The sequence below is a fragment of the Pseudophryne corroboree genome, chromosome 5, assembly GCF_028390025.1.
Source record: "Pseudophryne corroboree isolate aPseCor3 chromosome 5, aPseCor3.hap2, whole genome shotgun sequence".
NCBI lineage: Eukaryota > Metazoa > Chordata > Amphibia > Anura > Myobatrachidae > Pseudophryne > Pseudophryne corroboree.
The window spans coordinates 560,285,311-560,297,509 of record NC_086448.1 but is presented as its reverse complement, the minus strand read 5'-3'; the positions used below and the strand labels follow the sequence as shown (position 1 = coordinate 560,297,509).

The window sequence follows — 12,199 nt, the reverse complement described above, 5'->3', positions numbered from 1 at the left end:
CATCTTTTAAACGCTCTATAGTCAATAATATATTGTCCCTGTCCAGGGTATCAATATTTTCAGTCAGGGAATCCGACCAAGCCACCCCAGCACTGCACATCCAGGCTGAGGCGATTTGCTGGTCGCAGTATAATACCAGTATGTGTGTATATACTTTTTAGGACATTTTCCAGCTTCCTATCAGCTGGTTCCTTGAGGGCGGCCGTATCAGGAGACGGTAACGCCACTTGTTTTGATAAGCGTGTGAGCGCCTTATCCACCCTAGGGGGTGTTTCCCAGCGCGCCCTAACCTCTGGCGGGAAAGGGTATAATGCCAATAATTTTTTAGAAATTAGCAGTTTTTTATCGGGGGAAACCCACGCTTCATCACACACCTCATTTAATTCATCTGATTCAGGAAAAACTACGGGTAGTTTTTTCACACCCCACATAATACCCTTTTTTGTGGTACTTGTAGTATCAGAAATGTTCAAAACCTCCTTCATTGCCGTGATCATGTAACGTGTAGCCCTACTGGAAAATACGTTTGTTTCTTCACCGTCGACACTGGAGTCAGTGTCCGTGCTGATGTAACGGGCGCTTTTGAGCCCCTGACGGTGTTTGAGACGCCTGTATTAACTGATTATCCGGCTGTCTCATGTCGTCAACAGACTTTTGTAAAGTGCTGACACTATCACGTAATTCTTTCCATAAGATCATCCAGTCAGGTGTCGACTCCCTAGAGGGTGACATCACTAACACAGGCAATTGCTCCGCCTCCACACCATTTTCCTCCTCATACATGTCGACACAACGTACCGACACACCGCACACACACAGGGAATGCTCTGATAGAGGACAGGACCCCACTAGCCCTTTGGGGAGACAGAGGGAGAGTTTGCCAGCACACACCAGAGCGCTATATATATATAGGGATAACCTTATATAAGTGTTTTTCCCTAATATAGCTGCTGTATATCTTTATATGCCAATTTTATGCCCCCCCTCTCTTGTTTTACCCTGTTTCTGTAGTGCAGGACTGCAGGGGAGAGTCAGGGAGCCTTCCTCCAACGGAGCTGTGAGGAAAAAATGGCGCCAGTGTGCTGAGGAGATAGGCTCCGCCCCCTTTTTGGCGGCCTTTCTCCCGCTTTTTTATTGTAATTTAGGCAGGGGTTAAATACATCCATATAGCCCAGGAGCTATATGTGATGTATTTTTAGCCAAAAAAAGGTATTTCTATTGCGTCTCAGGGCGCCCCCCCCCAGCGCCCTGCACCCTCAGTGACCGGAGTGTGAAGTGTGCTGAGAGCAATGGCGCACAGCTGCGGTGCTGTGCGCTACCTTAATGAAGACAGGACGTCATCTGCCGCCGATTTTCCGGACTCTTCAGTCTTCTGGCTCTGTAAGGGGGACGGCGGCGCGGCTCCGGGACCCATCCATGGCTGGGCCTGTGATCGTCCCTCTGGAGCTAATGTCCAGTAGCCTAAGAAGCCCAATCCACTCTGCACGCAGGTGAGTTCGCTTCTTCTCCCCTTAGTCCCTCGATGCAGTGAGCCTGTTGCCAGCAGGTCTCACTGAAAGTAAAAAACCTACTTTAAACTTTTTCTCTAAGCAGCTCAGGAGAGCCACCTAGATTGCACCCTTCTCGTTCGGGCACAAAATCTTAACTGAGGCTTAGAGGAGGGTCATGGGGGGAGGAGCCAGTGCACACCAGGTAGTCCTAAAGCTTTTTACTTTGTGCCCAGTCTCCTGCGGAGCCGCTATTCCCCATGGTCCTTACGGAGTCCCCAGCATCCACTTAGGACGTTAGAGAAAAGACTGCGATGCCCAAATACATTACCTTCATGTGACAGCAATTATCTGTACTAATGCATAGCTTTTTGTCAGAATGGAACATGTGTGAGATACAATAAGGTTGTGTGTACTTTGAAGGAAGACTTTTTGGTAAGTACAGAAGACTTAGGAAGCTGTAACAATGGCATCGCAAATACCTATAGTTCTGAAATATTGCATGGATATTTGTAGATTATAGTTCTTCATCCATTACATAAGCCATTATTTGTATCATTTTAGTTTCATTATGAATTCTAAAAATTGCTTCAGAAACAAGCTTGTATCAGATTAAAGTGGACTATTTTCTCTAAATCTGGGCACCAGCATGGCAGTCACATAGGGGCAGGGTTGCCATCAGGGGTGTATGGACAGTAGTGATGTACCAGGCCTGGGCTGTTGTGGGGGCCACCGATGCTGGTGATCACAGAACTGCTTCACTTTCACTGACAGTCCTATGAAAGAGAAGCAGTTAGTGGCTTCCGGCTAGCATAATCAGGGCTGCAGGAGTCAGGTGAAGGTGGAGAAACATTTATTGGACCCTCTGAGCGAGAAGGTGGGCACCAAACCAGGTGCACATGATGATGCCTTACAAGCACAACAGGCAACGGGTGTGCCTGTAGTGTGCAACGGCTGGCACACTACAACTTGCCTGGTGTGTCTTTGCCCATGGACCCCCCCCCCCTTTCCCCACCACTACTAGTTCCCCTCACCCAGTTTCCTCTTGTTTGGCCAGGCCTCTTGCTGCACCATATAGTGCAGTCCAGACAGGATATGGCCACGTAAGTGCACACAGTATCACACGAAACGTGCATCCTGTGTTCCTCCCCCGTCCCCCAATGTGTCTACCTCAGTCTCCCTTGCTGCCTCTCTACAGTTTTGTATGTGTGTGCCTCTGCTCCCCCCATTGGTGCCTCTGCCCACTTGTCACTTCCTTTATCACTCTGAATCATATACATTTTCTGCACGACCTGGCGGAGTAGTGCAGACTGTACCGCTAATCCTCAAGGTCTCAGAAACAATGACCCTGGTAAAACTTCCAGGTTCCATGGCACAATAGACAGGCACACATTAGGTGGAGACAATCACACTAAATCTGCCACTGCCTTCTACAATCTTCTCCCACAATTTATTTTATTCTAATGCCATGTAGTGGCTGTCTAGCAGATGTGACATGCACAAATGGATGAACAACCACGTTCAACACTACACAACTGAAACTAAGGATCGCAGGTACGCACAATTTTCCTTTATTAAAGCGTTACTGTGGTATTCACGACTGGTGGATTGTATGGGGAACCTATTAAAGAAATAGTACTTGTTCCACCAATAATATGTGAAAATATATATTTCCGAAAAGCTTCCTTCTTTGTATCAAGTTTCTTTGTTTTATTTTACTTTTCTGATTTGCAAATATTCCTTACTGGTCCTGGGTGTGTGGGAAGCACTGATAGCTGTAAGGGAAGTGTGACACACATCAGTAATGCGGGATGGCATGATAGCATTCACTTTTATTTGTACTCTAGGGATCCAAGCTACAGCTGTGTGCCCACCATTCCTTTGCCATGGTGGAGAGTTGGGGGTACGGGAAGGAGAGTGGGGCCCTGCATGCTTCATTTGTACTGGACCCCACAATTTCTGATGGCAGCCCTACTTAGTTGGGCTTCCTCTTTAGAGGTGTTGTGATTGGCTGTTGGGAGTTTAAATTGCAGGGAGCACAGAGTCTCCCATGTGGTCACAGAGTTTCCTGCTGTATTGCTCCTGCACACTCTATGTTTTACCTACTGTAGTCTGCTGATTTCTACTTATTCAGACCTTTGGCTTTGTTTATTGGATTACTGTGTTTGCTGCCTTCCCTGACTGCTTTCTACATCTCCTGGTTAAGATTACTTGCTGTCTGCAACTGCAATGGCCTTTGGCTTGGCTTGCTGGATTCCTCTTGTATGCCACCTATCTTGACCTGTGGATTGATCCTTGTTATTTTACTGCCACTATCAACCCCAGTTCCATTGTACCACTCCGTCTGTAGGGGGTAATTCCAAGTTGATCGCAGCAGGACTTTTGTTAGCAGTTGAGCAAAACCATGTGCACTGCAGGGAAGGCAGATTTAACATGTGCAGAGACAGTTAGATTTGGGTGGGGTGAGTTCAATCTGCAATCTAATTTGCAGTGTAAAAATAAAGCAGCCAGTATTTACCCTGCACAGAAATAAAATAACCCACCCAAATCTAACTCTTTCTGCACATGTTATATCTGCCTCCCCTGCAGTGCACATGGTTTTGTCCAATTGCTAAAAATTTTCCTGCTGCGATCAACTTGGAATTACCCCCGTAGTCCATTTAGTATATCACTACTCTCCATATTCCTTCACTCGCTGGCTCTCAGGTAAGTCCCTGCATGATCCGGGGGAATCTACTCCTCTTCGGGAAAGGCGGTCAACCATAGTTGAATTAATTTTGTTCTAGAGTGTCTCAGCAGCAGCCCTACCTGCTTACATATTTAATATCCTAAATAATTTGAATTACTGGTACAAGTTGTACTGGATATGCTAGAGATGGAAATGGGGTGACAGATGGGTTTTACCCACATAAAACAGAAAAAGCTTGTTGTAAAAAAAATGTAACCGTGTACATAAAAAATGATTTGCAATAGTCAAAGACAGTCTTGTGCACACATCTCCACATCTTAGCTTTAGCTAATCTCCATACTTACCTGCCTTGACAGTTACAGAGAGAATAGCTGTGCTGTGTAATCCTTGATGGTCTTTGACAGTCAATAGAAAGCGATATGTACCAATCTGCAGGTCAGACACAACAGCCACTGGTTTCTCACTGTCCTGAATGCTCACCACAGATGGACCACTGAAATAATGACAAAGAAATCACTTAGTCGGTTTCTTAAAGCTATACAAAATGATGTCTCTTTTTAGATATGAGCTAATAATAATAATAATTGTGTAATAGTACTGCAGTTAATAGTGTGATTAATGTATACTAGGGTGATTCATCGCACCCTACGGGCGCTCTTCACACCATTGTAAGGGCTACACCCCCTTAACCCTTGCACGTCCTTTGGGAGGGGGGAGAGGTGGCAATATTTGTATTATATGGAGTATTACCTTCAAGCATAATATTGTTAGTGGTTAAATATTTTATGGCCAAAGGGCATGCGATGGTCAAGGGGGCGTAGGGCCCTTGCGACGGCATGAAGAGCGGACGCATGAATGACCTAGTGTGTTAATAATATGTTATGTGTACATAATGTAGGTATAAAGACAATGGTGCTAATTCAGACCTGATCGGTGCTGTGTGTGTTGCGCATGCCAGACAGCCGACAGCTGGCTTTAGCTAGCGATCTCCTCTGCTTGATTGACAGGCAGAGGCGGTCGCTGGGTGGGAGGGGGCGGGATGGCAGTGTTAAGCCGCCATTTAAGGGGCATGGTCCGGCCAATGCAGGCGTGGCCGGATCGCGCCGGAGGTAGGCCGCGGCAGCTGTGTGAAGTTACACGTAGCCGCTGCGACCCAAGCAGCGACGAGTAGCTCCCGGCCAGCACGCAGGGGCTGCGCTGGCTGGGACCTACTCCTAAAGTGCAAAAGCATCGCCGATGTGCAATGTTTTTGTACTGCGACGGGGCAGGGACTGACATGCAGGGTGGGCGAGCCCTGTGCTGAGCGTCCCCCCACATGTCAATGTGCCTGATCGTAGCTGTGCTAAATTTAGCACAGCTACGATCAACTCTGAATCACCCCAATGTTCGGTAAATACCACATACACAGTGTGTGTGTTGGGAGAATATTTCTTATATATTCCTGGAAGTCATGTACCGAGGCCCCTTCATTCAGTCCAATGCCCCTTCTACAGTTTAGTGTTCTCCCTCCCGCCCCATATGTGCAGTAAAAGAGTGATTAGCAGAAATTATTGCTCCAGGTCCTACATGCTGAGTGGAAGATAGAACACCCCCTACCGCCCATGGAACATCAAAGTTGCCACTGATAGCACCCCCCACCCTTACTGCTGGAGGAAGGGTAGGGGCCCCAGTGCATTGCTGTGCCCAGGGGCACACACTGCTGTTAAGACGGCCCTGCGGACGGCTAGATTCTTAACGGTACGCTGTACCTGAGCGTACCGCCACACTTGCAGGCTTGGTCTCTCCTATCCAGATCTGTGACTATGACTCAGAGCTCCTAGCCACGCCCAGCGCCACGCCCAGCGTTAGCAAATGAGTCATAAAGTCACAGATCTGGACAAATATATATGAGATTTAATTAAAACTGAAAAGTTATGCTTTTCTAAATTAGCAATCTGTTTTATTATACAAGACCACCTGGTCAGTCAGGTAGCACAGTTCTGCAATACTGTGACAGATTGTGGGGTCAATAAGAGTCCTAGGGGTGACAGCACAATTATAATTATTAAGTGAAAAACCAGACTTCTTACAAATAAAATGAACATAGGGTAAGAGGAAAATGTCACTTCTGTAACTAAGCGTATGTGAGCAAATCTAAGTACAAGTGTATAAAACTAATTAAATTGTTCACAGACGCATTACTGGCAACCCCCAGTACCTATTACAGTGACTATAGGTATAATAAGCTAACACAGGGCCTGATTCTCTATCATTTGCAAATGTGAAAACGCATGCACTGAGCGATTATCGGCAGACTGCGCATGCGTTGCGAACACACTGTGCATGCGCGAAGACCAAAGTGCAAATCATAGGCCCAGTGAAATGCGACCGCAAAGTAATTAACAGGAAGTGACCATTTGTGGGTGGTAACATGGCGTTTATGGGGAGTGGTTGGGAAAACGCAGGCGTGTCATGGCCATTTTCAGGGTGTGCATCTGACGTCAGCTGTGATCGCTGCAATGAAAAACATGGCGCCCAAGCTGTCGATGATGCTTGATTTCTGCGTATGCATCACAGTTATGCGACTGCAAACACAAATTTGCGAATGTAGCGGGAGGTGTCTTTTTCCTTTCTGGGCGGCTCTTCACATGTGATTTTTAGCAGTAGCAGTTTTGAGACAGACACTATTTCAGCCTCAATAGCGATCCTTACTGAATTAGGCCCACAATCAGAGAAAATCAGTCACAGGCACACTGTAATGCTGGGTACACACTGGGCGATATGTCGGCCATTCAATTGAATGGCTGACATATAGTGGGCGCGTCAGCAGGTGTGTGCCCCCGATATGTCTGTGAACGACGTCGATCATAGAGATATCGCGGTGGCCCTGCAGCACAGCTGATGGTTGATATATCTGCAGATATATTGACGCATCATGCTGTGTGACTGCCCGTACACTTTCTGCAGGGGCCGCCAGTGACTGACAGCACAACTGGATGGGCACATGTAAATGCCCGCCCAGTTGTGCCGTGAGGTACGACACATTCGGCCGACAATTGGTAAGTGTGTATACACTTACTGATTGTCAGGTAGATCAGCGGACCAGCCGGACTGCAATCCGTCGGCATAGTGTGTACCCAGCTTAAGAGACACTGCAATGAGAACACAATGTTTACAATGCAAAAGTTAAAAAGTATCAAATATTGATTCTATTTGTAATGTATAAGTTGCACAAATGGTGGTAACAATGTTTTGTACCTGATGTTGTCCCATTCATAGGAGTCAATGCCGTGATCATCTCTACTTTTACTCCCATCTAAAGTAGTAGATTTCACTGGGAAAGTCAGTTCTTTATCAGGCCCGGTCTCTGCTACTGGCGGACTGTTACTCTCTATGAACACAATACAGAAATGTCTTTCATATTACACACATATCATATACAGTACTGCACTGTGTTTTATCCAAAGCTGAATGTTACATTAGTAAAAGTATGGGATCTGCTATCCAGAACAGTTTAAGGGTTTTCCTGGGCTAGTGGATTGGTCCATATTGTGGAGCACTTTGCCTAGAATAGCCAGCTTAAACATTACACCAGCCTGATTATATACTGACTCTAGCAAGCATCTCTTAAATGTTCATTATTGGTCCCTGGACGGAGTCACCATAGAAAATGCTCATGGAGTCTGATTCATGTGTGGTTGGAGGTGCCATCACTTCTACTTACATGGAAGCAGCAACGATGCACTAGTATGGTAATGCAGCAGGAGACGTCTAAGTAGATGCCTCCTGCTTGCATTAGTAATAAGTGCTGCATCCAAGGATCCAGCCTCAGATCATCTGCAAGGCCATCAGCTGCATGTCCCATGGTGTCACCCAAGCCAGCCACCGCAGATCCAACAAAGGGTCCAGGAAATATCTATCTTCCGATAGAGATCATGGCCTCGTCACTCCCCCAAAATAGAGGCGACATGCCTCCGTTTTTGGGAAACAGCAGCAGATTGTCAATCATTGAAAGTCTGCAGCTGATCTGTTTCCAACTTCACAGAACCGTACTGCACATGCGAAGTATGGGTCCGGAGCATGAGCAAAATACCAAACATCAGTACTTTGCGGCATGAGCCGCACTAACATCGGCCCAGTGCGTATAACATTGCTACTGAATAGAAACAATCATAAACTTATTGTTTTTGTAAATCTTTTCCAAATAATAGATCACTGAATAAATGACAGCACCACTCTTTGTAGTGGTGGCAGTAGTTAATTTGTGTCTTCATTACTCAGTAGGCAGTCTTCTTTCGGATCATATTAACTTCAACTTATTTTGCATATATTAGTAGATTGTTAAGAAAAGGTAAAATGGTAAACCAGTCATCTTGCGTAGTCATTCTCAACCTGGGGTATTCGGTGTGACATTTCAGGGTTCCAGAAGGTTGTTCTGTAATGGTGGAGCAGGACATTCAGGTGATAGACACATAGGGAAAGCAGTGTCCTGGGTTCTCTAGCCGCATGCATCTTTACAAATGTATTGATTTACAAATGTTGCACGAACATATACCACAAATGGGCTGCCAGGGGATACCCAGGTAAAGAACCACTAATCTAGGATGTAGCTGCAATGTTGACATTCAAGGAAAGGAAAGTCACGTGACCAGACAATTGATATTTGTAAAGTGATATATAGATTTTCCAAAGTTTTACATTGTGTCAAGGTGAAATAGTTCTGGAATCGACAGTCACTATGTCAGCAGTTAGGATGCTGATCCCAGAAGGCAGGTGTCGGCTTAGCGAGAAGGTTAATAAGCTACTTACAGCATGATAAAAGATGCTGCTTTATCAGCATCAGTTGTAATGCGATCTGCTTAACATGCTGTAAGTAGTACGTCAGCCTTCTCAACCTGCATTCTGGGATCAATATCATCACTGGTGACATAGTGACTATGGATCACACATACCCAGCCCCTGAAGCTATAGAATCATTTAAATGTCACTGAGCTTCAATATGCCCATGTTGCACAAGATACTTTGTAGCCTGACAGAGAAATGTGCCATTCATTCTTGTGGTTGGTGTGACGTGACCACTTTTCACACCATATATAAAAGGCAGCATCCAGTCACGTTAAATTTAAGTCATTCATTTGTATACACAGAGCAAAGCGGATGATACGTCAGTATTTAATAATTTAAATGTCCAAAGTGTATGGGGGGGAATGCCGTCAATGCCTCCACAACTGTCCCCCTCACAACCCAATTTTGTCCTGGACTTATGGCTTCTGTAAGCAGCCCTTTGGGGCTGTGAAAAAAAATATGGAGGTCCAGAAATAGCATGCTGTTACTTTGTCATGTAGCCACACTTACTCTCACTGCGAGGGGACTTGTGTGTAATTGACTTGACCCCAATTCATTTTACACAGTCATTATAAACCATGAGATTACAAGTATTTAACTTTCTAACTGAAAACAAAATTAGGCTTGGAGGCTGGAACAGTGCTTGGCTTGCATACAAAATGTATCATGTGACATCACCATATGGAAGAGGAAAAAAGATTCATGTCAAATACTGTATGTGCCCTTTGGTAAGCATCATAAAAGCACTTTATTGTTTAGGCATGTATGTAGGAATTTATGGTAAGACGAGTCACCTACCAGGCTGTACAGTCACAATCACTTGGCATGTATATAGGAATGTATGGTAAGACATGTCACTTACCAGGCTGCACAGTCACAATCACTTGGCATGTATGTAGGAATGTATGGTAAGACGCGTCACCTACCAGGCTGTACAGTCACCATCACTTGGCATGTATGTAGGAATGTATGGTAAGACGAGTCACCTACCAGGCTGTACAGTCACAATCACTTGGCATGTATGTAGGAATGTATGGTAAGACGTGTCACTTACCAGGCTGTACAGTCACCATCACTTGGCATGTATGTAGGAATGTATGGTAAGACGTGTCACTTACCAGGCTGTACAGTCACCATCACTTGGCATGTATGTAGGAATGTATGGTAAGACGTGTCACTTACCAGGCTGTACAGTCACCATCACTTGGCATGTATGTAGGAATGTATGGTAAGACGCGTCACTTACCAGGCTGCACAGTCACAATTACTTGGCATGTATGTAGGAATGTATGGTAAAGACGCATCACTTACCAGGCTATACAGTCGCCATCACTTGGCATGTATATAGGAATGTATGGTAAGACATGTCACTTACCAGGCTGCACAGTCACAATCACTTGGCATGTATGTAGGAATGTATGGTAAGACATGTCACTTACCAGGCTGTACAGTCACAATCACTTGGCATGTATGTAGGAATGTATGGTAAGACATGTCACTTACCAGGCTGTACAGTCACCATCACTTGGGCAGTGGCTTGCTGCGTGGAGGAATCAGTCACTACTAGGTGAAATGTATAATCTCCAACCTGCATTGCAGTAGCTTGAAGATATGGAGAGTGCACACCCTGTAACACAAGAGGTAAGTCATATGTACCCTATAAACCCATGTATAGTGATATACTTAAATACCTGCTGCTAGAACACAGCTCCTGGCAGCACACTACCAGCCAATGTCCACATTCTATAGAATCCTACAATGTTTTGATATGTATTATTATCCAAAACAATAAAAACAATTCTGTTTAAATACATAACTAATACATCTTCCAGTCTAAATAATGATACAATATAAAGTTCATTTAATGACAATTTTTTTTTAATTTCAGCAATAAAAAATGTTATACTTAATTTTGGTGACAGGCGCATATTTATTCTACATTGTGTCTACATGAACAGGACAACGTGTACGTGCCCACGCATGATGCTGCCTCCATACACCCATTACTGATAGTAGGCACAGGATCCCCATTACCTGCATGGCCACCACTTTTCCTGCACTACTGGGGCTCAGAGACCACTCATAGCTGACAATCTGGTGATCATCACTGCTCAGATTTCCATTCAGAGTGATGTCATTTTCGGGAAGGGTTATGACTTGATTGGTTCCAGCGTTGGCAATAGGTGGGTTGTCCACAGGATCGGTCACTGTGACACAGGCTTCAGTAGAATTTGTGCTTCCATCAGAGTCAGTTACCGTTAACCTGAAGACATGAGAACCAAATCTAAAAGGTCACCCTACATTATGAAAACATGCAACGTACAGAGTATTCCTCACGCTACTAATTATTGTATTTCCTGAAAGTAGACCTGCCAGAAAGGTAACCTAACCTAATGTCAGTCTAGCAGAGCTATATCTCTCCTGCACTGGCCTCATCCTCTATATCAGCCCTCATTTCTCATATGGACTGCTTTTAGTACCTTGATATCAAACTTTCACTTTAGCTATTTAGGCAAAACAAACTTTCACTTTAGCTATTTAGGCAAGCAGACATAAATTACAGCCACAGTTCTCCAGCACACCCATCATGCACATGTAATCATGTGAAACCCTGAGCATCAGGCAAAAAGGCAGCTACATGCAGGAACAGGAGAGTTCCATGTAAGCTGCACTGCAATATGGTTACACCCACCCCTGGCCACTGTAGCTCTGTTTGTCCTTCCTATCTGTCTATTAATGTCCAGGATGACTGCATGTCCGGGGCCGGACTGGCCCACAGGGGTACAGGGGAAATCCCTAGTAGGCCCAACGCTCCTTCTAATGTCAGGTTCCAGGCCATGCACTCAAATTATAAATTGCTAATCTACTAGAGGGTTAATTACTTGGTAGATAAGATCATGGGTGCTTGCTTTGTTTCTATAGGAACCACCAATTCAAAATCAGTGGTTGGATTAACAGACCTGATTCAGAGATGGGCGCAAGGCAATGCCGCATGTAAGCGGCCTCTGTTTTAGGTCTGTGCATGGGTCCGAGTTACACAGCACATAGGTCCTGGGAGGTTACAGGAGGGTGGCTAGCCACACACGGGCGTGTTGTAGACAGGGGCTGCATCGAAAGACACAGACGGAGAAACTGTGTCTGCCATAAGGCTGGCTCAAGTTTCAATGGTGCATCTAAAGACTTACGAAGACGGATTTGC

The 12,199-nt window shown here is 45.2% G+C and overlaps 1 protein-coding gene across 2 annotated transcripts in view; it reads right to left on the bottom strand.

The window, feature by feature from the left end:
• LOC134928037 (dyslexia-associated protein KIAA0319-like) overlaps nucleotides 1-12,199 on the bottom strand; it is a 64,240-nt gene that overhangs the window by 14,945 nt on the left and 37,096 nt on the right. For both annotated transcript variants that reach the window (XM_063923267.1, XM_063923268.1), the window contains exons 11-14: nucleotides 11,035-11,263; nucleotides 10,504-10,627; nucleotides 7,414-7,546; nucleotides 4,521-4,669 (exon numbers count right to left, since the gene is read on the bottom strand). In XM_063923267.1, the coding sequence (XP_063779337.1) occupies nucleotides 4,521-4,669; nucleotides 7,414-7,546; nucleotides 10,504-10,627; nucleotides 11,035-11,263 (635 nt within the window). The remainder of the gene's footprint in view (nucleotides 1-4,520; nucleotides 4,670-7,413; nucleotides 7,547-10,503; nucleotides 10,628-11,034; nucleotides 11,264-12,199) is intronic.